Raw genomic sequence first — 26,735 nt, 5'->3', positions numbered from 1 at the left:
CAATAGTCTCTCTCTCTCTCTCTCTCACACACACACACACACACACATACACAATACGAGTTAGATGAGCTGGAGATATATTCACATTACAAAAAATATGAAGACAACAAATATTAAATGAAAAACTTTGAAGTGAATCAGTGAATTTCAGATGCTTTGACAGTAACTTGAAAATAGTAGCACACAGAAAAGCACTATTGTAAATAGATATAAACAAATTATGATACAGATTATTAAGATAAATATCTTTGTTGACTACATCTAAAACCACCTTTGTAACTGCTTATGTAAGTTAGTTATTCTTGATGTATAGTGTGCACAGAAAATTGTGTTTGATTCTACAGAAATGGGCCACAGGAAAACTTAGGTAACAGAACAGTGCAGAATTCCACAGATCAAAACCATTATGAATAAATGGCATAGTACATTAATAAAATGGGAATAATTTCCTGAAAAACCTCATGTAAAATACACTCCTGGAAATTGAAATAAGAACACCGTGAATTCATTGTCCCAGGAAGGGGAAACTTTATTGACACATTCCTGGGCTCAGATACATCACATGATCACACTGACAGAACCACAGGCACATAGACACAGGCAACAGAGCATGCACAATGTCGGCACTAGTACAGTGTATATCCACCTTTCGCAGCAATGCAGGCTGCTATTCTCCCATGGAGACGATCGTAGAGATGCTGGATGTAGTCCTGTGGAACGGCTTGCCATGCCATTTCCACCTGGCGCCTCAGTTGGACCAACATTCGTGTTGGACGTGCAGACCGTGTGAGACGGCGCTTCATCCAGTCCCAAACATGCTCAATGGGGGACAGATCCGGAGATCTTGCTGGCCAGGGTAGTTGACTTACACCTTCTAGAGCACGTTGGGTGGCACGGGATACATGCGGACGTGCATTGTCCTGTTGGAACAGCAAGTTCCCTTGCCGGTCTAGGAATGGTAGAACGATGGGTTCGATGACGGTTTGGATGTACCGTGCACTATTCAGTGTCCCCTCGACGATCACCAGTGGTGTACGGCCAGTGTAGGAGATCGCTCCCCACACCATGATGCCGGGTGTTGGCCCTGTGTGCCTCGGTCGTATGCAGTCCTGATTGTGGCGCTCACCTGCACGGCGCCAAACACGCATACGACCATCATTGGCACCAAGGCAGAAGCGACTCTCATCGCTGAAGACGACACGTCCCCATTCGTCCCTCCATTCACGCCTGTCGCGACACCACTGGAAGCGGGCTGCACGATGTTGGGGCGTGAGCGGAAGACGGCCTAACGGTGTGCGGGACCGTAGCCCAGCTTCATGGAGACGGTTGCGAATGGTCCTCGCCGATACCCCAGGAGCAACAGTGTCCCTAATTTGCTGGGAAGTGGCGGTGCGGTCCCCTACGACACTGCGTAGGATCCTACGGTCTTGGCGTGCATCCGTGCGTCGCTGCGGTCTGGTCCCAGGTCGACGGGCACGTGCACCTTCCGCCGACCACTGGCGACAACATCGATGTACTGTGGAGACCTCACGCCCCACGTGTTGAGCAATTCGGTGGTACGTCCACCCGGCCTCCCGCATGCCCACTATACGCCCTCGCTCAAAGTCCGTCAACTGCACATACGGTTCACGTCCACGCTGTCGCGGCATGCTACCAGTGTTAAAGACTGCGATGGAGCTTCGTATGCCACGGCAAACTGGCTGACACTGACGGCGGCGGTGCACAAATGCTGCGCAGGTAGCGCCATTCGACGGCCAACACCGCGGTTCCTGGTGTGTCCGCTATGCCGTGCGTGTGATCATTGCTTGTACAGCCCTCTCGCAGTGTCCGGAGCAAGTATGGTGGGTCTCACACACCGGTGTCAATGTGTTCTTTTTTCCATTTCCAGGAGTGTATAAATAAAGGAAAACTGAGACTGGTAGCAGGAAAGTTATTTATAAAGAAACCCATTACTTGTTATTTGTTTAAACTTACCTCAAATTTGTTAATGAAATAATTTTTCTGTAATTGTTTCAGCTGCTTTTGAATCAATTGGCACTATGTTAGCATCTGCTGAAACTCCACTTTTCGCATCTGAAGAAGCAAAGAAAGCTCTAATAGGGCTTGCACGAGATCTGAGAGGACTGGCTTATGCTTTTAATACAAAAACGTCATATATGATGTTGTTTGATTGGATGTATCCTTTCCTGCAGACAAGGTATATTTTGTATATGTGTAATGTTATTAAACAATGGAAATGTGGTTCAGTTTCAAACTGTTGTGTCTATTACTTACAGAGTGAATTAATAAGGCATGAATACCTGTTTAATACATTCTGCAAAGCTAGTCGTGAATGTGTTTGAGAAAACTGGGAGGGTGCTCTTAATACTGGTAGGGCTTGCTTACCTGTCCCTTCAGCATGTTTTGAGCAACACTATTCCATTTAATGCAAACAGTAAGCTTTCTGAAAGAAACTTGAATGTACAGACAAGAGGTAGTTTGAATTCCACTAGTGTTTGTTCTGCTGCATGGGTTCCTCTGAAGGTGAGCAGCTAAACATACCTTGTTTTTCCTATTGCTATTTTCATTGAAGTGCCATTGAAACCTCTGTGTGATATGTACATCATAAACAAGTTAAACTTGATTTGGAAAAATCTGAGCACATATTACCACGTTGCATGTAACTCAGGATTAGTGTAATGATTTCGAGAAGAACTGGTTGTCACAGCGTAAAGCTGTTCAGTTTGTATAATGAAAATGATGTGCAGTATTTATCAAATATAATAATGAATTGAAATGAATAGAATAATAATGAATAGAAAATTGATGACAAAGATAGAATGTGAGGACTATTCAGTGATTTATGAAGATTTAGATGTGTGTCTCGGGGGTCCAGGCAGCCAGCAGACACAAGATCATGGTGCCTTTGGAGGAAGACTGTATCATTTATTAAAATATTGTTACATAAATAAAATTGCCAACATAGCTGGACATCCAAAAACAAGAGTACTATTTTATGTAATAAATGGCAATGTATGAGAAACCCATCAGTAAGTGTAGTTAAAGTTGGAGGGAGGGAATTCATGTAATTCAGTAGATTAAATTTGAGAACGTTGTACAACATAAGATGATTTTTCAGCATTATACCAAACTATTAACAAACTCTACACCCATTGCACCTAAGTAGTGGCAACTGTTACAACAAGATAGATGTCTATCAGTAATGGTACAAAATGAACAATAATTCAGAATATGATCTGGTGTATGGCATAAATTAAAAAATTCTGAAGAAGAACAGTGATGATGAAATAGAATTTGTTAACATTGAGAACTGTTAGACTGTACAGAGCAAAAACAACTCTTGAGTATAGTACCAGTATGAGAAATTAAGTACAAGCAAGTATCAGCAGTATGAAGAGAACTCCGGCCAAATAAAATGAAATATGCTATACTGTTGTTTGTAGTGTGCATCAGACATGCTTTATATAAAATAAGTATGAGAGTAAGTATTTAAAGTAGAAATAAAGGGAGCATAAATATGCAAATTCCTTTCCTTCACAATAATTTTGTGTTATTGACAAAGGTCAAGATTCCTGAACGCATGCATGCGCATGCTCACTGCCCCTCCCTCCCCTCCCCCCATGCTGCCCCCCCCCCCCCTCAAGAAAACACACACACTATTAATTGATTAATTTAATCTTTGCAGATACTATTGAAATATAAATAAAATTACAGACAAGGGATTGGTTATATTCTGTAATCAGTCTATATGGGCTACCCTGGAGAGGCAGGTACTTAAAATATGCCTTGTTGTCCCCATTGCCCTATTTACTTGGGCTTTTTCTGTTTCTGATCACATTCAAAGGCTGCCCGGTGTGCAAAAGATCTGCTTGTCTCTCCTTTATCCTTTCATGGGGGAAAAAATTACTCCTATCTTTATGTACTACCAGTTTAATCAGAGTTATAGTTAAAGTTATTTGACCATATATTATTTGTATAAAAAGGGACATAAAAGCAGTGTGTAACAGTCAAACACACAATTCAACAACCAATGCAATCAGCCATACAACCATTTTTAATTAAAAAAAGTTCTTTCAATTTATTGCTTTCTCTTAGACTATTCTATGTGGCCATCTCCTGAGCAGGGGAGAGGGACCTGATGGTGGTGATTAGGGACAGAAAAAATATTTTAGTTGAAGGCCAAGTTTGGTATTGTTTTTGCCAGTTTTGGTGCTATCTTCTGGCTACTTGTTTTTCAAGTACCATATGTTCTCATTTCATTGTTTCTCAGTGTTACATTGAAAACGATGGTACAGAAACCTCCATGAATGTTCATTTCAGTATTTATTCGGTATTACATTTACTATTTGAAAGTGGTGAGAGCATGATCTTTATCAAAGCCAGAGTTCTAGGTTAGATCAAAAATTAGGAACTTGGTTGTGAGTTGGTGAAGCCAGAGAATGGGATTCCTTAAGAAGCTGTCATACTACTCGTGCAGCATAATTTCAGTTGTAAGTGGCAGTGCATTTTGCAGGATGCCACGTCATATACTGTGACAGAAACAAACTGAACATGTGCCATGTTGTTTTATATGTTTGCAAAGCTACAATTCCATATTTGGTCACTTTCATATTTATTCATGCATTCTGTGAAAATAAACATTTCAGTTGATATGTTGCATGAAAATCACACCAAAATGCGTCATGTGTGGTACAGTTTGTTGTGCAAAAGTGTCGGGAAATGTGACATTGATGAATAAAATTGTTACTGAAAGAGAGATCATTAGATTTAGGCCATTTTTGTTGTAGTCAGATGCAGGGCATCAGTTGTTTACATGGCGATTAACAGTCATTTTAAGGCTGTACGTGAACTTCAGTATTGGCACAATAACACAAGATCAAATTTCAATATTAAACAACTATTGATTTCCAATATTAGTAATCTGCTGACCTCAAATTTGACATCTTTTCATGGGAGTGCGGAAAATGCCAAATTTCAGGACTTTCTATTAAAACTGCCAATTTCGTATTGGACCATTAAAAACTACTGATTTCACATTATTTTAGCCATTAGCATGTATGTGAAATTTTTTTTATTCCTAATAGTCATAAACATAAAATGGAAATGTATGAGAAGCTGTCACTCTGGCCCAAAAGGACCAAAGTGCATTATAGGAGGCACCTAGAACAAGCATTTGGCAGTCAAGCTACTCATTTATAATTCCAAAACATTGGTTTGAATCCTTGAAAATGTGCTGGTCAGGTTGTGCTGTTGCTGTTCTTCGTGCTAGTAAACAGTGTGTAATACCCATGATTTGCAGGATCTCTTAACCCTTGTCTCGTGCTGTATTGAGGAGGACCAAAGGTCTGGGTGGGTTCAGTCTTGGTGAATTTGACTTTCTCACATTTCAGGCCCACTGACTTTTTAATACTTTAAAGTGCTTCAAACAGAATAATAAGCTTGGTTTTACTGTATGCAAACCATTTATGTGCAAATATAAGCTGCACCTAAACTTTTTACATGAGAGTATAGTAAAAAGTAAATCTCAAATACAGGCTGCACTACTAAATTTACAAGAAAGTTCAATTAGTCTTTTGAGTTGCTTCTCTCCCCTTCCCCTTCTTCAACACCACATGACTACAGTGTACTTCTAACTTGGCAGAATAGAACAGCTCTGCTATGAGGTGCAGACTGTTTACATGTGACACATGTGTCATGGAAATACAAGATTTTTACGGAGGTCTAGTGACATGACTAATTCCAGGGACAGTGTAAGCAATTTGAGAGTGAGAGAAAAGTTGATCTTATGGTTTGTGAGTGACGATGGAAAAGGAGCGTACTAGTTAACAGCAAAATTTAAATGTCAAGTTATCAGCTTTGAAGAGGAACATGTGAAGCCGGAGCTTGATGTGGATTTGATGTTGATGAAAAAAACATTCGTTGGTTGTGTGCAAGTGAAAAGAAACTCCTAAATAGTTCAGAATATTGGTGTGCATTTCGAGGGTAAAGGTGCAAATATCCAAATGTGGAAAAAGACTTGCTTGACTTTGTAATTGAGAAAGGAAATGTTGGATATTGCGTTCCTACTAAAATCATTCAAATTGAAGGCTGATAGGATGTAAAAGAAACATTTCACCAGTAAAATTTAACATTTCACATGGGTGGGTTTTGCAATTTATGCAACAAAACACACTATCTGTTTCTACAGTTTGATATCTTTCCAGCATTGCATAATCTGACATCGATGCAAAAATTATTATTTACTTTCCCAGATAGGGAATGTACACCAAACGCTGATTAATTTTGATATGCTGAGCAGCACTACAATAAATAACATAGGTAAATGTACTATGTAAATATGTACATGTGCTGAAAAGCAGTAGTGCACAGTGATGTTAAGCATTACAGCTGATGGACAGAAATTGCCACCATATGTGGTTTGTAATTGGAAACCTCTGCCCAAGGGAGAAATCTACCCACCTGGTATCATTGTAAGAACTTGTAATGCCGGATGGACTACAGAGGAACTGATCCTGTACCGGACTTAAGCAATTTGGAATAAGCAGTGAGGAGCTCTTCTTAGCTCAAGATCAATGCTTGTGTTGGATAGTTTCTGCTGGTACACAGGTGACTTGAGTGAAACAGAATCCGAAAAAAGGCAACTGTGACCTAGTGGCATGGCAAGAGTGTTGCAGCCTTTGGATGTGTTTTTCAATCATCCATTCAGAGCTAGTATAAGACAGTTCTGTAGAGATTACATGATGAACAATACAACTTTGACACCAGGAGGCTGGTTGTAGTATGCTTCTGTGTCATAAGTGTGCTGTTGAATTTTGGATGCTTGGCAGTCAATGCTGGAAGAACTTGTGGTGAAAAGTTTTTAAAAAGCTGACTTTCCAGTCATCTTGGTGGGACTGAGGACAACCTCCTTTGTCATACTGACTTTGAGAAGAGTTCTGGATCATGCAGCGACGACGACGAATCACGTGCTGGTGACACTTGAAGTTATTGTGCATGATCTGGGTGGACTGATAGTCTGGAGTAACAAGGACCCACTGTATAATATTTGAATGTGTTCAGATTTAATGTACTTGTGGTTATATATTTTCCGCAAAAGCAATAAAAAATTGTTAATTGTGTGAATTTTACCTCTATCATCTAAACTAGATTTGATTATAGTTCTACATTTTTGTGGCCGCAGTGTTCATAAATGCTTTGCACTTGTTAAAGGTATTTGAAATCCATATTTGCAACTATTAAAAATGTGGGAGCAGATGACATTTCCAGATATAAGCAGAATTCAGACAAAAATACAACAACTGCCAATGTTTTCAACAGATAAAACAAACTGTGTAAAGAGAAGTATATGCATCTTCAGAAGTAGTAAAAAGGCATTCAGATACCTTTAATAATAAATTTGATTAATGCAGCAACTGCTACATATTATGTAGCAAAGAGTAGCTTCATTGAACTCATCATAAAATTTAAATCATATTAGATTCAAATGCATATCACATTTCTTTGGTTTGGAATTTCATGTGTTACATAACTCTACATATCTTAATGAGCTTGTAGACACATTCAGCGTACTGTCGTCTGCTAACTATGGTTTGCTGTTCTGAAACAGCTGTGGGTACTAACTGAGGTCATTTGATTTATATCTAAACGCCATCTCGCATCAGTCACTGTGCCGCAGTTCTTTAGAAAGTGAACAGGTTGTACAAAGAAACTGGTGCAGTTTTGTGAAACATTGCTAAACCATGTTCAAACAGTGTGATAAACTTGGTTTTATTAAAATTATCACATGGCACTGCAAACCTCACATAACCCACTATTTACTGGGAAAAAAATGAGTAGGTAATTAATGTAAACATTATGTGGCATTTGCCACCTAACCCTCGGGCTTCGTTTGGGCAGGTTTCTATTTCTTTAGTTACTCTTGAGATTAATATGATTGTCACTTATAAAACATTTCCCTTCAGACTTAGTATCAAAACCATAATGAAAATTGGTCCTTTGGCACATTCTTTTTACTCTAGTATTTGTGTTTAGGGCCTTTTGCCATAGTGCATTGCCTGTGTGTAGGTAATGGTGCAAATGTTATTGTTTGGTTGTGTGTCTTTTAATCAAAATTCTATCAATTACAGTTCTAAATAGTCATCTCATGGGTTAGTAGCCTTGCCATAAATGATCTTACGGAAAAAGATTTTCAAATTTCGTCCGGTGCTGTCTCCAACTATCAGTTCTTCCTTCTCCCATCCCGTCTGGTAAGTCTCTCCTGACCCCGGGTTCAAGGAGCCACTGGCTCTGAAAGCTTGCAAATTTCAATATCTTTATACATGTGGTCTCCTGCCTGCACTTGGCGAGTAATTTTTTTAATCTACCGAATTACATTATATTTTCAGAAACTGATGATTTACATTGATTATGAAAGTAGATGCCTTTACTCATGATGGACTGATACCATTTTACAAACAGGAAGATCTGAAAGATTCACTGGCATACTGATATTCATAAAATATCTGCAAATTGGACAATTTTTAAGAGCAATGTCTACTTCATGCTGAGCTGAACAACTGCAAAATACCACAGAAATTAAAAATTTGAAGAAATCTAGAATGAGCCAAGAGAACTCGGAGAGTTTCTCCACCTCTTTTGCCATCACTTGGTTCATCCATATTTGTGACACTCTTATTTACAGTTCAGGTAACAATATGACTGCACATCACACTATGCAAATACCATTAAAATGTATTGACTATCTTGTGGCAAAGAGTTGTAGCCTTCACAGAAAAGACTTCCTTGGGTGTAAAGGAGGGTGTGGGGGAATTAACCACTTTTATCGCTGATAAGTAATATTCCCCCCCCCCCCCCCCCAACTTTTGTCACTTTTTTTGCCATGATTCATGAACTAACTGACTGACTAACAATATGTTCCATTTACTTGCAGTTACATTATTATAAGCCTTTGATTGCCTCATTTTTTCCTACACTTGACTTGCCCTTTTTCTTCATTCATAGGAACATTAGAATGCTATTTGTAGATAAGTTTAATGCACCATCATCTTTGTTTTTAGATATCTTTTTCCCACGTGGAATGTTTCCCTCTATTTTTTTTATATATATATCATCCTTTCGTCTTTACCTCTCCTTCCCTCTCTCCTGATGAGGCAACAGTTTGTTGCGAAAGCTTGAATTTTGTGTGTATGTTTGTGTTCATTTGTGTGTCTGTCGACCTGCCAGCACTTTCATTTGGTAAGTCACATCATCTTTGTTTTTAGATATATTTTTCCTTCGTGGAATGTTTCCTTCTATTTTATATATATATATATATATATATATATATATATTTCCTTCGTGGAATGTTTCCTTCTATTATAACCATATATATATATATATATATATATATATATATATATATATATATATATATATATATATATGGTTATAATAGAAGGAAACATTCCACGAAGGAAAAATATATCTAAAAACAAAGATGATGTGACTTACCAAATGAAAGTGCTGGCAGGTCGACAGACACACAAACGAACACAAACATACACACAAAATTCAAGCTTTCGCAACAAACTGTTGCCTCATCAGGAAAGAGGGAAGGAGAGGGAAAGACGAAAGGATGTGGGTTTTAAGGGAGAGGGTAAGGAGTCATTCCAGTCCCGGGAGCGGAAAGACTGACCACATATGTGTGGATGGATATGTGTGTGTGTGCGAGTGTGTACCCGTCCTTTTTTCCCCCTAAGGTCAGTCTTTCCGCTCCCGGGACTGGAATGACTCCTTACCCTCTCCCTTAAAACCCACATCCTTTCGTCTTTCCCTCTCCTTCCCTCTTTCCTGATGAGGCAACAGTTTGTTGCGAAAGCTTGAATTTTGTGTGTATGTTTGTGTTCGTTTGTGTGTCTGTCGACCTGCCAGCACTTTCATTTGGTAAGTCACATCATCTTTGTTTTTAGATATATATATATATATATATATATATATATATATATATATATATATATATAGAGAGAGAGAGAGAGAGAGAGAGAGAGAGAGGGGGGGGGGGGGGGAAATTTCCACGTGGGAAAAATATATCTAAACACAAAGATGTTGAGACTTACCAAACAAAAGCGCTGGCAGGTCGATAGACACACAAACATACACACAAAATTCGAGCTTTCGCAACAAACAGTTGCTTCATCAGGAAAGAGGGAAGGAGAGGGAAACACGAAAGGATGTGGGTTGTAAGGGAGAGGGTAAGGAGTCATTCCAATCCTGGGAGCGGAAAGACTTACCTTAGGGGGGAAAAAGGACAGGTACACACACACACACACACACACACACACACATATCCATCCGCACACACAGACACAAGCAGACATTTTTAAAGGCAAAGAGTTTGGGCAGAGATGTCAGTCGAGGCGGAAGTAAAGAGTCAAAGATGTTGTTGAAAGACAGGTGAGGTATGAGTGGTGGCAACTTGAAATTAGCGGAGGTTGAGGCCTGGTGGATAACGAGAAGATAGGATATACTGAAGGGCAAGTTCCCATCTCCGGAGTTCTGACAGGTTGGTGTTAGTGGGAAGTATCTACATAACCCGGATAGTGTAACACTGCGCCAAGATGTGCTGGCCGTGCACCAAGGCATGTTTAGCCACAGGGTGATCCTCATTAGCAACAAACACATATCCATCCACACATATACAGACACAAGCAGACATATACAGAGGCAAAGAGTCTCTGCCCATATATATATAATATAATTTGTGTGTGGGGGGGGGGGGTCCTCACTCAGGAAAGGTGCTGTCTGGTACTGGTACCTCACACCACTGATAATGCCATACGCATAATGCTGCAACCTCTTCTGCTCTGAGGAGAGAACCTTGGAGCCGTATGAGTCTCGTACAGATTCCTGTATGGAGGACATAGTGATAGACATCCCTGGGGTTATGAAGCAGCTGAATGGGTTGAAAATAAATAAATCACCAGGTCCTGATGGGATTCCAATTCGGTTTTACAGAGAGTACTCTATTGCATTGGCTCCTTACTTAGCTTGCATTTATCGCGAATCTCTTGCCCAACGTAAAGTCCCGAGGAACTGGAAAAAAGCGCAGGTGACACCTGTGTACAAGAAGGGTAGAAGGACGGATCCTCAAATTTACAGACCAATATCCTTAACATCGGTTTGTTGCAGGATTCTCAAACATGTTCTCAGTTCGAATATAATGAATTTCCTTGAGACAGAGAAATTGCTGTCCATGCATCAGCAGGGATTTAGAAAGCATCGCTCCTGCGAAACGCAACTCGCCCTTTTTTCACATGATATCTTGCGAACCATGGATGAAGGGTATCGGAGAGATGCCATATTCCTATACTTCCGGGAAGCGTTTGACTCGGTGCCCCACTGGAGACTCCTAACTAAGGTATGAGCCTATGAGATTAGTTCCAAAATATGTGAGTGGCTCGAAGACTTCTTAAGTAATAGAACCCAGTACGTTGTCCTCGATGGTGAGTGTTCATCGGAGGTGAGGGTATCATCTGGAGTGCCCCAGGGAAGTGTGGTATGTCCGCTGTTGTTTTCTATCTACATAAATGATCTTTTGGAGAGGGTGGATAGCAATGTGCGGCTGTTTGCTGATGATGCTGTGGTGTACGGAAAGATGTTGTCGTTGAGTGACTGTAGTGGATAGATGATGACTTGGACAGGATTTGTGATTGGTGTAAAGAATGGCAGCTAACTATAAATATAGATAAATGTAAATTAATGCAGATGAATAGGAAAAAGAATCCCATAATGTTTGAATACTCCATTAGTAGTGCAGCGCTTGACACAGTCACGTTGATTAAATATTTGGGCGTAACATTGCAGAGCGATATGAAGTGGGACAAGCATGTAAAGGCAGTTGTGGGGAAGGCAGATAGTCGTCTTTGGTTCATCGGTAGAATCTTGGGAAGATGTGGTTCATCTGTAAAGGACACCGCTTATAAAACACTAATACAACCTATTCTTGAGTACTGCTCGAGCGTTTGGGATCCCTATCAGGTCGGATTGAGGGAGGACATAGAAGCAATTCAGAGGCGGGCTGCTAGATTTGTTACTGGTAGTTTTGATCATCACACGAGTGTTACGGAAATGCTTCAGGAACTCGGGTGGGAGTCTCTAGAGGAAAGGAGGCATCTTTTCGTGAATCACTTCTGAGGATATTTAGAGAACCAGAGTTGAGGCTGACTGCAGTACAATTTTACTGCCGCCAACTTATATTTCGCAGAAAAAGCACAAAGATAAGATAAGAGAGATTAGGGCTCGTACAGAGGCATATAGGCAGTCATTTTTCCCTCATTGTGTTTGGAAGTGGAACAGGGAGAGAAGATGCTAGTTGTGGTACGAGGTACCGTCTGCCACGCACCATATGGTGGATTGCGGAGTATGTATGTAGATGTAGATTATGTCTGCTAAAGCCAGAAATATCAGAAATAGAAACACACTTCATACGTGAATTTTTGCGCACTTTCTCAATAATGTTCCACTTTTCTTCATTTTTTAACTGTCTTTTTGTCCTTGAAGTATTGGCACTCTGTTTCTTGTGCGCGTACGCGCGCGCACGCACACACACACACACACACACACACACACACACACACACACACACGGACTGAGAATCAGTCAAGTGCTAAATACGAACAAAGAGTGCCAGTGATTGAGCTGCACACTAATAAATATTTGGTTTATTTTTTTTGGCTACTACAGAAGTCTTACTGCCAACCTGTAGGTACTACTTCGTCATAACTAGTGTAAAAAAACAATCTGTATGACTTCCAGAGCTGCCACCACTGAATAATACTGTATCCCTGCACATATCCACATATCCTGCAAAAATCCTGCACCCACCACTCTCATCTCTCAGCGGCAGATGTTGCTGTGGTCCAACAGTACAGATTCCATCAAATCTGAAATCACTAAACAGAGAAGGAGAAGAAATAAACGAGTTGTTTTAACATGCTTTTAATGCAATTGGGAGTGAGACTTCCAAAATCAGTCATTTTATGCATTGAAAATGCGGTAACAAGGGACATACTAATGTGATTCCACTGTAGTAGATGCCATCATTGCAGTTAGGACAGTGTTAGAAGCCTATTAATCTAAATCATGTCTATGTGACATGGTAAATTGGATATACTGTAGCATCTGTTAGTATATAAAGAAAATATATACTGTGGCAAGTTGTCAAATACATTTCTACCCATGTATTGACTCCAATACTTCCAAGTATTTTCAGAGGCTACTATTTTGTCCTATTATAAATATTCATGCTTTGCTCTATTTTTTGAAGAAAGAGAGATATTGTTGAAGATGGGAGACATCAGTGGATAAATGTAGTGTGCAATTGTCAAAATACCAAATTTTTGAAGAGTTCTCCGCAGCATGTACCAGAACTACCATCAGATTTAATACTTGCAACATGATTATGTACTTGGAAATATTATACTTGTAAGTTAAGGTTTCTCATAAATGATTCTGTGATTAATTAGTTAATGAAATATTCAGCATTAACTTTTTTCTTAATTTTTAAATCACCTATAGCTGTAACAATGCATACTGCAAATGTAACGGAACTTAACTGCTTCATTAATTCTAGAGTGTGGGCTTTTATAATAAAGGTTGCAACATATTTGTAGTTCCTAAAACACAACATTAACCACTTCTTGTATTTCATTGTTTGAGTGGACCAAAGTCAAATCCGAAATTTAATGATAATCAAAGATGTGTTTATGTTCTAAAATCTTTCATTAGCTGCTCTATCACGTATAGGATTAGTGTGGTTTTATGCCTTCTTGCTATATGTTTATTTTGAAATGCTGTTGGGTATTCAGCTGGATGGTGTCATCCAAATGGTGTAATATTTCGGCAGAGTGACTTGTTGCCATCTCCAGGTAGTAATCTTCAGGGCTGCCTGCAGGTAGTAACAAGTCAGTTTGTCAAAATATCACACCAACTGGATAATGTCACTTGGCTGAATACCCAGAAAGAATTTCTAAAACAGTTCTAAGGTTACTTTTTATCCATACACCTGAATCATCTACAGAAAGGTAAAATTTGTAGTTTCCATCATAAATGTGGAAGACCATTTATGTGCATCAGAAAGAAAGACAACCGAAAATAGAACCTTTGATTAAACTATGCCTTGGTGTTTCAGATTGTAAGCGCTGTTGCTATGCAATCACCATGGAACCTATATTCTCTGTTGTTATGCAGGTAGAAAGAAAACCATGAATGTGTTGTTTTCCATAATATTTTAATTTGCACATGATAATATGATTGTTCACACAAGCAGAAACGTTAGCCAGGTCACAAAATATTTACATTGGTAATTGTTTCTGATTTATTGGTTCTAAGTTAAGTTATTTGCATGTTCTGTTGATCATAATTGCACCCTTTTGCTGTTACACGGAATGGGAAGGTAATGGAAAATATGGCAGTATACTAACCATTTACATGATTTCTTAAGGTTTTTTGTTTAACGTGCATACCGTGATTCAACTCGTCTGTGGAGTAGGAGGTATCAAGCAGATGTTATTTCATTTCTTATTTAAAGTTAATTTCGACAATTTTATGAAAAGGATAGAGTGCTACTCACCATATAGTGGAGATGTTGAGTCGTACTCAGGCAGAAAAAGCCTACTAAACACACAAGCTTTCAGCCGGAAGGCCTTCTTCCGAAATAGGCAACACAGGCAAATGCAGACACAGCTGACACACACATCACCACTGTCTCCAGCTGCCGAGACCATACTGTGAGCAACTGTGCATGATGTGAAAGCAGTTAGGGTGGTGGGAGTGAGGAGGAGGCAGGGGTACAGAGGGGGAGGTAGAAGAGGTTACGGGTGGTGGACAGTAAAGTACTGTTTGTGGCAGCATAGAGGGACAGGGTGGGGGACAATGACTAACAAAGGTTGAGGCCATGCGGATTTTGGCAATTTACAATATATTGCAGAGAGTTTCCAACTGCGCAATTCATAAAAATTAATGTTTGGTAGGAAGGATCTAGGTGCCACAGGCTTTGAAGCAGTCATTAACGTGAAGAATGTTGTGTTGGGCAGTGTGTTCAGCAGCTGGGTGATCCAGCTGTTTCTTGGCCACAGCTTGTCACTATTCTTGCGGACAGCCAGTTTGCTGGTTGTTATGCCCATGTAAAATGAAGCACAGTGGTTGCAGTTTAGCGTTTAGATCACATGACTGGTTTCAGCCTGCTTGTGACCACACTGCAGTAGGTGACATTGGGGGGATGTGTGGGACAGATCTTGCATCTTGGTCTATTACAAGCATATGAGCCGTGAGACAAGGGAGCGGGAACAGGGTTTATGTGGGGATGGATGAGTATATTAGGTGGACAGCAGAATACAGCTGTGAGAAGGGTGGGGAGGATAGTGCGTAGGACATGCACAGTTGCTCACAGTCTGGCGCTAGCAGGCAGAGACAAGTGATGTGTGTATGAGCGAGCTGCGTTTGTGTGTGTGTGTGTGTGTGTGTGTGTGTGTGTTTTTCAGGAGGAGGCCTTCTGTCCGACAGCTTACATGTTTAGTAGTCTTTTTGTTGTGCCTTTCTGCATCTCTGCAATGTGGTGAGTAACAATCTATCTTTTTCATAATATTTTTATTATTCCATCTTGAATTTTTCATTGTTAAAGTTAGTTTATAAGCCATTGCATTATTTACCTCACTGGGTAGGTAGTCAAAGATTTTTATGGCTGAATACCTTACTCCTTTCTGTCAAAATTATTTAACTGGGTGGATAAAAAATCTACTCACCAAGTGGTGGCAGAGCACGCACATAAAAGATGGTTGTAAGTGGCAAGCTTACAAAGCCAGAGTCCTTCAGGCAGAAGGGTTGAAGGGGAAGGAAGAGAGCTGAAGGAAAAGGACTGGAGAGGTATAGGAAAAGGGGTACATTTCCGGAGAGTTGCCCAGAACTGCAGGTCAGAGGAGACTTACCGTATGGGGTGAGAAGGAAAGACTGATACTGTACGGTAAGTTTCCCCTGACCTGTGGTTCTGGATGACTTTCTCAAAATCTACAGCTTTCCGTAGACCTCTCCTGACCTTTTCCTTCACCTCTCTTCCTTTCCCTTCAACCCTTCTGCCTGAAGGAGGAGCCACTGGCTCTGAAAGCTTGCCAATTACAACCATCTTTTTTAACAGTGTGTTCTGCTGCCACTTGGTGAGTAGACTTTTTTTTATCCATCCAATTAAATAATTTTGTCAATAATTGATAGTTTTCATTGTTACTCCTTTCTGTGGAACACTCAAACTGAGTGATAGATATTTTTAAATATTTCTCCTCTTAGTATTATGTCTTTTGTTTTCAAAGTATGGTTGATTCGTGGACAGAATGTGTTACCCTTATTATATGCTTCTGTTCATTACAGCAGAGTATGATGCCATAAGACATAAGTGAACAAAAATGGGAGAAGAATGTCCACTTTTTGTTTTGGTATCCAAATGCTGATACTATTCATAATGCAAAAGTCGTAGAGTATAAACATTTAGGATGGTCTGTAACAGAAGATTTCCAATTCAGTTTCTTATCAGTATCAGCACTTAGAAATTTATATGGGTGTGTTACGGGTTCTTGTGTGTGTGTGTGTGTGTGTGTGTGTGTGTGTGTGTGTGTAATAGAGGGAAACATTCCACGTGGGAGAAATATATCTAAAAACAAAGATGATGAGACTTACCAAACAAAAGCGCTGGCAGGTCGATAGACACACAAACAAACACAAACATACACACAAAATTCAAGCTTTCACAACAAACAGTTGCTTCGTCAGGAAAGAGGGAAGGAGAGGGAAAGACAAAAGGATGTGGGTTTTAAGGGAGAGGGTAAGGAGTCATTCCAATCCCGGGAGCGGAAAGACTTACCTTAGGGGGAAAAGAGGACAGGTATACACTCGCTCGCGCACACACACACACACACACACACACACACACACACACACACACACATTCATCGGTGTCGGTGTATATGCGGATGGATGTGTGTGTGTGTGTGTGTGTGTGTGTGTGTGTGTGTGTGTGTGCAAGTGTATACCTGTCCTTTTTCCCCCTAAGGTAAGTCTTTCCGCTCCCGGGACTGGAATGACTCCTTACCCTCTCCCTTAAAACCCACATCCTTTCGTCTTTCCTTCTCCTTCCCTCTTTCCTGACGAAGCAACCGTTTGTTGCGAAAGCTTGAATTTTGTGTGTATGTTTGTGTTTGTTTGTGTGTCTATTGACCTGCCAGCGCTATATATACACAGGGTTATTACAAATGATTGAAGCGATTTCACAGCTCTACAATAACTTTATTATTTGAGATATTTTCAAAATGCTTTGTACACACATACAAAAACTCAAAAAGTTTTTTTAGGCATTCACAAATGTTCGATACGTGCCCCTTTAGTGATTTGGCAGACATCAAGCCGATAATCAAGTTCCTCCCACACTCGGCGCAGCATGTCCCAATCAATGAGTTCGAAAGCATCGTTGATGCGAGCTAGGAGTTCTGGAACATTTCTTGGTAGAGGAGGTTTAAACACTCAATCTTTCACATAACCCCACAGAAAGAAATCGCATGGGGTTAAGTCGGGAGAGCGTGGAGGCCATGACATGAATTGCTGATCATGATCTCCACCACAACCGATCCATCGGTTTTCCAATCTCCTGTTTAAGAAATGCCGAACACCATGATGGAAGTGCGGTGGAGCACTATCCTGTTGAAAGATGAAGTCGGCGCTGTCAGTCTCCAGTTGTGGCATGAGCCAATTCTCTGTGGGCTACGCGTGAAACTTGCCCGCACGCATTCAACCGTTTCTTCACTCACTGCAGGCCGACCCGTTGATTTCCCCTTACAGAGGCATCCAGAAGCTTTAAACTGCGCATACCGTCGCCGAATGGAATTAGCAGTTGGTGGATCTTTGTTGAACTTCGTCCTGAAGTGTCGTTGCACTGTTATGACTGACTGATGTGAGTGCATTTCAAGCACGACATACGCTTTCTCGGCTCCTGTCGCCATTTTGTCTCACTGCGCTCTGACGGCAGAAACCTGAAGTGCGGCTTCAGCCGAACAAAACTTTATGAGTTTTTCTACGTATCTGTAGTGTGTCGTGACCATATGTCAATGAATGGCTGTTCTAATTTGCGGTTGGCCTGTAGGAGGATGCTGTCCCACATCCACACCGGCTATTCAGAGCATCCTCCTACAGGCCAACCGCAAATTAGAACAGCATGCCACCCTTCACCTCAAAAAACTATCCAATCTCCTGGTTTCCCACCTCCAGAAAGGCAACTCACTCACCCTTCACAACCTTTCCAGCAAACCTCAACCACCTCTCATTGCACACAAACCCAGTCTCTCCCATCTACTCAATTTCCCACTTCCAGCTCCACTCCCTCCAAAACCTCAAAATTCCAATCAACACAATCTGGTACCACAACACCCTAATTCAGTAGTTAACCTTTCCTCCAAACCTCTCTCCCAATCCGAAACCTCTGTCCTATCCAAAGGCCTCACCTTCAGCCCCACTCCCAGATTCAACCAAACAGCCCTCTTCAAAGATTTACTGTTCTACACTCGTACTCTCTGCTGGAAGTATCACTTTGCCACGAAGAAAAATGATCGTAATCCTACCCCTAATGATCTAACTCCCCAAGACACTATCCAAATTGAACCCTGCCTGGAACAGTTCCGTCCTCCGTCACAGCGGGACCCACCTACACTTACTCAAAATCACCCTCTCCAAAACTTCCAGGAATTTCTGACTTCCAGCCTTGCCTCTCAATCCTTCTTAAAAAACCTTAATCCTACTCCCAACATCACCACTGCTGAAGCCCAGGCTATCCGTGACCTGAAGGCTGACCGGTCCATCGTCATTCTTCCGGCGGACAAGGGTTCCATGACCGTGGTACTTGATCGTCGGGAGTATGTGGCTGAGGGACTGCGTCAGCTTTCAGACAACACCACATACAAAGTTTGCCAAGGTAATCCCATTCCTGATGTCCAGGCAGAGCTTCAAGGAATCCTCAGAACCTTAGGCCCCCTACAAAACCTTTCACCTGACTCCATCAACCTCCTGACCCCACCGACACCCCGCACCCCTACCTTCTACCTAAAATTCACAAACCCAATCATCCCGGCCGCCCTGTTGTAGCTGGTTACCAAGCCCCCACAGAACGTATCTCTGCCTACGTAGATCAACACCTTCAACCCATTACATGCAGTTCCCATCCTTCATCAAAGACAACAACCACTTTCTCGAATGCCTGGAATCCTTACCCAATCCGTTACCCCCAGAAACCATCCTTGTAACCATTGATGCCACTTCCTTATACACAAATATCCCACACGTCCAGGGCCTCGCTGCGATGGAGCACTTCCTTTCACGCCGATCACCTGCCACACTACCTAAAACCTCTTTCCTCGTTACCTCAGCCAGCTTCATCCTGACCCACAACTTCTTCACTTTTGAAGACCAGACATACCAACAATTAAAGGGAACAGCCATGGGTACCAGGATGGCCCCTTCGTACGCCAACCTGTTCATGGGTCGCTTAGAGGAAGCCTTCTTGGTTACCCAGGCCTGCCAACCCAAAGTTTGGTACAGATTTATTGATGACATCTTCATGATCTGGACTCACAGTGAAGAAGAACTCCTTTGGTTCCATCAGATTCACCTGGTCCTACTCCAAATCCCATGCCACTTTCCTTGATGTTGACCTTCACCTGTCCAATGGCCAGCTTCACACGTCCGTCCACATCAAACCCACCAACAAGCAACAGTACCTCCATTACAACAGCTGCCACCCATTCCACATCAAACGGTCCCTTCCCTACAGCCTAGGTCTTCGTGGCAAACGAATCTGCTCCAGTCCGGAATCCCTGAAGCATTACACCAACAACCTGACAACAGCTTTCGCATCCCGCAATGACCCTCCCGACCTGGTACAGAAGCAAATAACCAGAGCCACTTCCTCATCCTCTCAAACCCAGAACCTCCCACAGAAGAACCACAAAAGTGCCCCACTTGTGACAGGATACTTTCCGGGACTGGATCAGACTCTGAATGTGGCTCTCCAGCAGGGATACGACTTCCTCAAATCCTGCCCTGAAATGTGATCCATCCTTCATGAAATCGTCCCCACTCCACCAAGAGTGTCTTTCCGCCGTCCACCTAACCTTCGTAACCTCTTAGTTCATCCCTATGAAATCCCCAAACCACCTTCCCTACCCTCTGGCTCCTACCCTTGTAACCGCCCCCGGTGTAAAACCTGTCCCATGCACTCTCCCGCCACCACCTACTCCAGTCCTGTAACCCGGAAGGTGTACACAATCAAAGGCAGAGCCACGTGTGAAAGCACCCACGTGATCTACCAACTGACCTGCCTACACTGTGATGCATTCTATGTGGGAATGACCAGCAACAAACTGTCCATTGGCATGAATGGACACAGGCAGACAGTGTTTGTTGGTAATGAGGATCACCCTGTGGCTAAACATGCCTTGGTGCACGGCCAGCACATCTTGGCGCAGTGTTACACCATCCGGGTTATCTGGATACTTCCCACTAACACCAACCTATCCGAACTCCGGAGATGGGAACTTGCTCTTCAGTATATCCTCTCTTCCCGTTATCCACCAGGCCTCAATCTCCGCTAATTTCAAGTTGCCGCCACTCATACCTCACCTGTCATTCAACAACATCTTTGCCTCTGCACTTCTGCCTCGACTGACATCTCTGCCCAAACTCTTTGTCTTTAAATATGTCTGCTTGTGTCTGTATATGTGTGGATGGATATGTGTGTGTGTGTGCGAGTGTATACCCGTCCCTTTTTCCCCCTAAGGTAAGTCTTTCCGCTCCTGGGATTGGAATGACTCCTTACCCTCTCCCTTAAAACCCACATCCTTTCGTCTTTCCCTCTCCTTCCCTCTTTCCTGATGAGGCAACAGTTTGTTGCGAAAGCTTGAATTTTGTGTGTATGTTTGTGTTCGTTTGTGTGTCTGTCGACCTGCCAGCACTTTCATTTGGTAAGTCACATCATCTTCCAGTAGGTTCCAGGAGGTGGTAAGTAATCACACTGGTTGATAATTGTTAACATATCCAACTACACTCATGCTCATAAATTAAGGATAATGCTTATATGTGGTGAAACAACGCTCTGGTGGGCGGTTTGTGGGTTTAAATCACCTCTGGGTGTGACCATGTGGTGCATTTGACCTGCGGTCGTCGCACGGTGGCGCTGGCAGCAGTCCACATATGCAGAGATGTGTTGGTGCATGTCAGAGTGCGGTGCAATGAGTAAGTGTGCAGACTTTTCAGTTGTGCTAATGGTGACTGTGTGTTAAAAATGGCTCAAAGAACACATATTGATGATGTTATGAGGGGTAGAATGCTAGGGCAACTGGAGGCTGGTCAAACACAGCAGGTCATAGCACGGCCCCTCCATGTGCCACAAAGTGTGATGTCAAGATTATGGCAACGATTCCAGCAGACAGGAAAGTGTCCAGGTGCTACAGTATGTCCGCCTTTTCAGGGGTGATGCATGATAACGCACGGCCCCACCGAGCTGCCATTGTGGAGGAGTACCTTGAAACAGAAGATATCAGGCAAATGGAGTGGCCTGTCTGTTCTACAGACCTAAACCCCATCGAGCACGCTCTTGATCGATGTATTGCTGCACGTCTTCAAACTCCTACAACACTTCAGGAGCTCAGACAGGCACTGGCGCAAGAATGGGAGGCTATACCCCAGCAGCTGCTCGACCACCTGATCCAGAGTATGCCAACCCGTTGTGGGGCCTGTGCACGTGTGCATGGTGATCATATCCCATATTGATGTCGGGGTACATGCACAAGAAAGAGTGGTGTTTTGTAGCACTTGTGTTTCGGCCGGTTTTCTCAGCTTATCACCAATACTGTGGACTTGCAGATCTGTGTTGTGTGTGTTGCCTATGTGCCTATGCTATTAGTGCCTGTTTCGTATAGTGCCACATTGTGTGGCACCACATTCTGCAGTTATCCTTAATTTATGAGCATGAGTGTACTTTTATTGTGAAGTGGACTGACAACTCCAGGATAGCACATTTCAGCCTGTCTGAAGAAAGCCCCTGAGGTAGTGATGTCGAGGGAAATATAGCTAGTTGAGTCCTTTCTTAAATCATAAATTTTTCGTACCAAGCATGTTTCTCTGCACTAAATGATTGACTTTATATACAACCTTCTTGAAAATTACTGGTAGTAATGCATAATTATTTGCTGTTATTTTATTTACTTTTTGTTGAAGTGGCCTGACAACACCTTATTCAAGACTGACATGGAAAATACCTATATGAAAAGGTTCATTAAAGAAGTAATAAAATGTATTACAAAGTTCACTTGAGTAACATGATTATTTTAGTACTGGTCTCACTACGACACCATAAATATTGTCATAAAATTTTGTCTTGTTTCTTTTTTATTATTGTAGTCATAGTTTTTAACACGTGATTCTGCTGCCAAGATTACCATCAGTGTTAGTGTAATATTCCATTTTACCATTACATATGAAGTATGAAAAATAGAAAGGCAAGGTTCACTAGAGTAAACAAAATTGTGCCAGGAACTTAAATATAGTCCTTATTTTAGCATTAATGGAAATGGATAATTAACTGTTTCAGTTTTAAATAGTTTTATCGGTTCAAAATCATAACTGGTTTCAGGGGATATAAGACCATCTTCAGCTGTACAAGACTGCAAATGGAAAATGGAGATAATTATACTTTGTTCGTTCCCCTTTTGCAGTCTTGTGCACATGAAGATGGGCTTATAATCGTCCAAAACTGGTTGTGATTTTGAACCAATAAAACTATTAACAGTTGAAGCAGTTAATTATATGATTGAACCATGAAGTGCAGTTGTGGATGTCCTTTGAACTAAATCTTATTTTATAATTAAATTTGACATAACAATGCCATTTTGGTGAAACTGGTGAGCTAAGGCTATTCTATTCATAATGTGTTATCCAAACATTAGAAACCAACATAAACTTCAAATTTGATTATGTGTTCTGTGTTAGTATTACTTAACTGTTCATACCTTTGCTGTAACTATAAGTTACATTTCTAATGTTTTTCTGAAATAAATGCTTATCTCATTCTTAAAATTTCAGCACATTTCTGACACTTTGGTTGACAAAATTTTGATCACTATAAAATGAAACTTGTTACTGAAATTGTTAGAAAATGATGTATATGCCTTAATTGAGTTTACAGATATCCCAGTTACACCCCCATCCTTCTGCATGCTGTGGAATTATGGTACCACGATCCTCAGGTTACCACGCCAGTTCTCAAATTGTTTGCAGAGTTAGTACAAAATAGATCACAAAGGTTACAATTCGACGTATCCTCTCCCAATGGCATCCTGCTATTCAGAGAGGCAAGCAAAGTAATATGCAGCTATGGTAAGACATTTTTCATATCAATACCTTTTCTCAAAACATTTGTATGTTACCATTCAAAATTTAGGTTTTTAAATCATTCATTTTATGTTACGTAAGTGATATTTTTAAGGAGAGTTGAGCTGTTGTGACTATCTGTGACCATGCAGTACACACCATTGTTAAAAGCTGTAATAAATGTGAATATTTACCAATATTTTGAAAAGTATAGTTGCTGCTCCCCCCCCCCCCCCCCTCCCACTATAGCAGAGTTGCTGAGTCACAGATAGGTGCAGTAAAAAGACAGACAGTTAGTGAGCTTTTGGTCAGAAAGGCCTCCTTCAGAAATAGATGACTGGGCACGTGTATGTACGCACACACAAATGCAAGTGACCACAGTCTCTGGCTGCTGAGGCCAACCTCCCATCCCCCACCTCCCTCTCGCAGGACTGGCAATCTACGTCTTGTGATCTGTTTTTCTGCTAAAGCAGAACTGACATAATGGTCATCTGATCCCTTTTGGTGTTGTGAGGGTCATACTCAAACCCCATCATGTATTAGGATTAGTCTCTTCACTCATTTTTAAATAAGAAAAGAAAACAACAAGCAACATAACAACAGTAAGCCAAGTGGAGTACACAAAATATTTGGTAAAGACTACAGTGCATTTGTTTGCTGAGTTTGGTAGTGTTGTAAACATGGTGCTTCACGTCTGACCTCTTCCAGTATCTTAAGCAACCGTAGTTGAAAATGCTCCCCACCTAAAACTGTCACATAGTATGTACACATTTGTATACATCTACTCTAGCTTGAAAAATGATCTGCCCTAAACCTACTGAAGTTGTTAGTCTTGCTTATGTGCCTGCTGATGACTCAATGCCATTACTATTCGGCAAGTTGATAGCTTTACCTGTAAATTATTTACATTCTACAAGAACTTTCCATACCGTATTTGTAATATTTTTAAATTTTGATAGATATCTTAATTTTGCTATTCCAGAAACTTGGGTCGTGTATCATTATACTGATTCTGACATTTCTCACTTCATGGGTATTTTCCAGGCAATGCTCAGTGATGCCCTATTTGCTTCGCTATTTCATTTGAAGGAGATGTTTCCCATATACATCCTTCCACTGTGACATAACATACTAAATGCAATTGCTTCACATGTGCAAATCCCACAGTACTTCAAGTTAACTGCCTGACACCTTCAGTGATAGTTGCTGGTGACGTTTGGCAGGTTATACTTGCTGGTGTCCACACGGGAGTGGTTGTCTATTACGCATTACTTTACTCAATGGAATTTTTATCTCACAATGTGAAACAGAATTTTAATAAACAGAGGACATTAATACTGCATAATCAATTTGACATATAACCAGGTAAAGAATGTAAGTAGATTATGATATGTAAGGCTTTCCATATGCTGTTTGCGCTTCAATTCCCTCACTGCCTTTAGTGGTGTATTTTTCCTCATTTGTTACATGGTAGTCTTTCAAAGCATATGCCGACTTCGGCAAGTCTCAACATCACCAGGAGCATCTCCGAAGATGTCCAGCACAGCTGTGCAAAATTCAGGAACTGAAAAGTTTCTTCAACGAAGGCCATACAACCATCAGCAGCTATGTCATCTGGTTGTGAAAGCCTTCATTGTATGAATATTGTAGATCTTCAGAAAGCTGTTCCAAGAAAGTTTGGAACATTCTTAGATCGAATTGCATATCGTTGCTAGGCAATGAAAACCTCGTAACTCAAATTGGTCAAATTTTACAGGAGAAACAAAAAACTAATTGTAGAAATCACATGAGGACCTGATTAGTTAAATGTAGTGGTTTCTGCTACACCATATGGATCCGGTCATTGGTACATAAGACTTTATTATGCACTTCAAATTGTGTGCTGGTTTTTGGAGTTACGAGGTTTTCACAGTTATTTTTTTGGTAGTGATGGAGATAAGAGGCATGTAACGAGTGCACGGTTAAGAATTGAAATGAATTTGTTTTAAAAAACTTACTTAAATTTTACATTATTTGTGTATTATGAAACGTCTGTAACGATACATTGTTACAGATATAAAGTGAAATGAATAATTTCACTTTGATCAAAATATTGGAATCTGGATGTTAATAAATCGCAGTGTTTAAAAAACATAGAAACAATGTTGTTAGCTTTAATTAACCTTTTCTTACTGTAAACATTTGTGCAGTTTATTAACATTTATTATTGTTACTATTGCTGCTACACTGACAGTTGCAGGTGGCTGTAAACAAGTTTAATTTCGGCTGCATTTTTTTATGCACGGACATGTTCTCTCATTACAAATGTGAGGCAGTGTGTCATAAAATGAATGCACATCCTTAGGAAGGACCTGCTTTAGTTGCAAATGCGTAAACTTTTCTGCGCTGACCTCTAGTGGCGAGCTGTAGAGAGGGGGCACTGTAATTGAGCTGGGTATGTTTGACATCCTTCTTGGAAGTGGTTCCCATGTATCGCTGAATTTCAATTTATATTCCATTTTTCCGGAGGGATCATACTTGAGACACCGGATATCAGTCACTGTTGGATCCCCAATTTTGGATCCTGGCCGAATAGATGAATACAATGAGAGTTTATCATAGGACTTGAAAAACGTGTGGTCCAAATAATTGACAACATAAGGTCTAGGACTTTGTCTTGCATAGCATGAACTTCTACATAGCCAGCAGGAGTATAAATGTGTCTGTTTTTTAACTTCCTTTCTATGGTGGAGTGCATAGAATCACACTCCATTTGGGTGTGACCTTTCTCCAGAAATTTTTGCACTATTGTAATGCCTTTCTGGTTGGCGAGATAAGCCAGCGCATTACTCATGACTGAGTTTTGATTCTGGTACATGCATCTGTCGCTATAGAAAATAGCTTCTGAATCATTTTGGACGTACATTTCTATAAAATGCACGAGTATACTGGCAAATTCCGAAGCTGTTAGTCCACCTTCACTCTCGTGCCAAAGGTAACAATAACCATCGTTACTTTTTAAATCATAGATGGTAAAGTTGTGGACCTTCAGTTTGCTTTTATAGTACAGTGCAGATGCTTTTAGTCTGGGAGAAAGGAGAAGTGCTTGAAGGTCCATTGTAAACACTCTAGCTGATCCTAATTTATCACTATTTTTCGCTTCCCTTGTCTCAGTTTTTCGGGCCATATGCAAAGAGTATTCATTGTCTGAGAGATTGCCTGTCTGGTGAGAACAACAAAGATCGCACTGGTCCTTTTTAGGCGAAAATAAGTTAAGATTATTTTCATCGAATACCTCGCAGAACTGTTTGTAAGCAGCTGGG

General features: G+C 41.0%; 1 protein-coding gene across 4 annotated transcripts in view; it reads left to right on the top strand.

The window, feature by feature from the left end:
• Positions 1-26,735, top strand: part of LOC126174977 (exportin-7) — a 225,119-nt gene that overhangs the window by 163,723 nt on the left and 34,661 nt on the right. For 2 of the 4 annotated variants that reach the window (XM_049921463.1, XM_049921480.1), the window contains exons 15-16: positions 2,017-2,176; positions 23,249-23,439. In XM_049921463.1, coding sequence (XP_049777420.1) covers positions 2,017-2,176; positions 23,249-23,439 — 351 coding nt within the window. Of the gene's footprint in view, positions 1-2,016; positions 2,198-23,248; positions 23,440-26,735 lie in introns of all 4 variants that reach the window. The other 2 variants (XM_049921456.1, XM_049921472.1) reach the window with 1 other exon arrangement.

The sequence above is a fragment of the Schistocerca cancellata genome, chromosome 1 (assembly GCF_023864275.1).
Source record: "Schistocerca cancellata isolate TAMUIC-IGC-003103 chromosome 1, iqSchCanc2.1, whole genome shotgun sequence".
NCBI classification, from domain to species: Eukaryota; Metazoa; Arthropoda; class Insecta; order Orthoptera; family Acrididae; genus Schistocerca; species Schistocerca cancellata.
The sequence above is the reverse complement of the archived record's forward strand: the minus strand, read 5'-3'. Positions and strand labels throughout refer to the sequence as shown.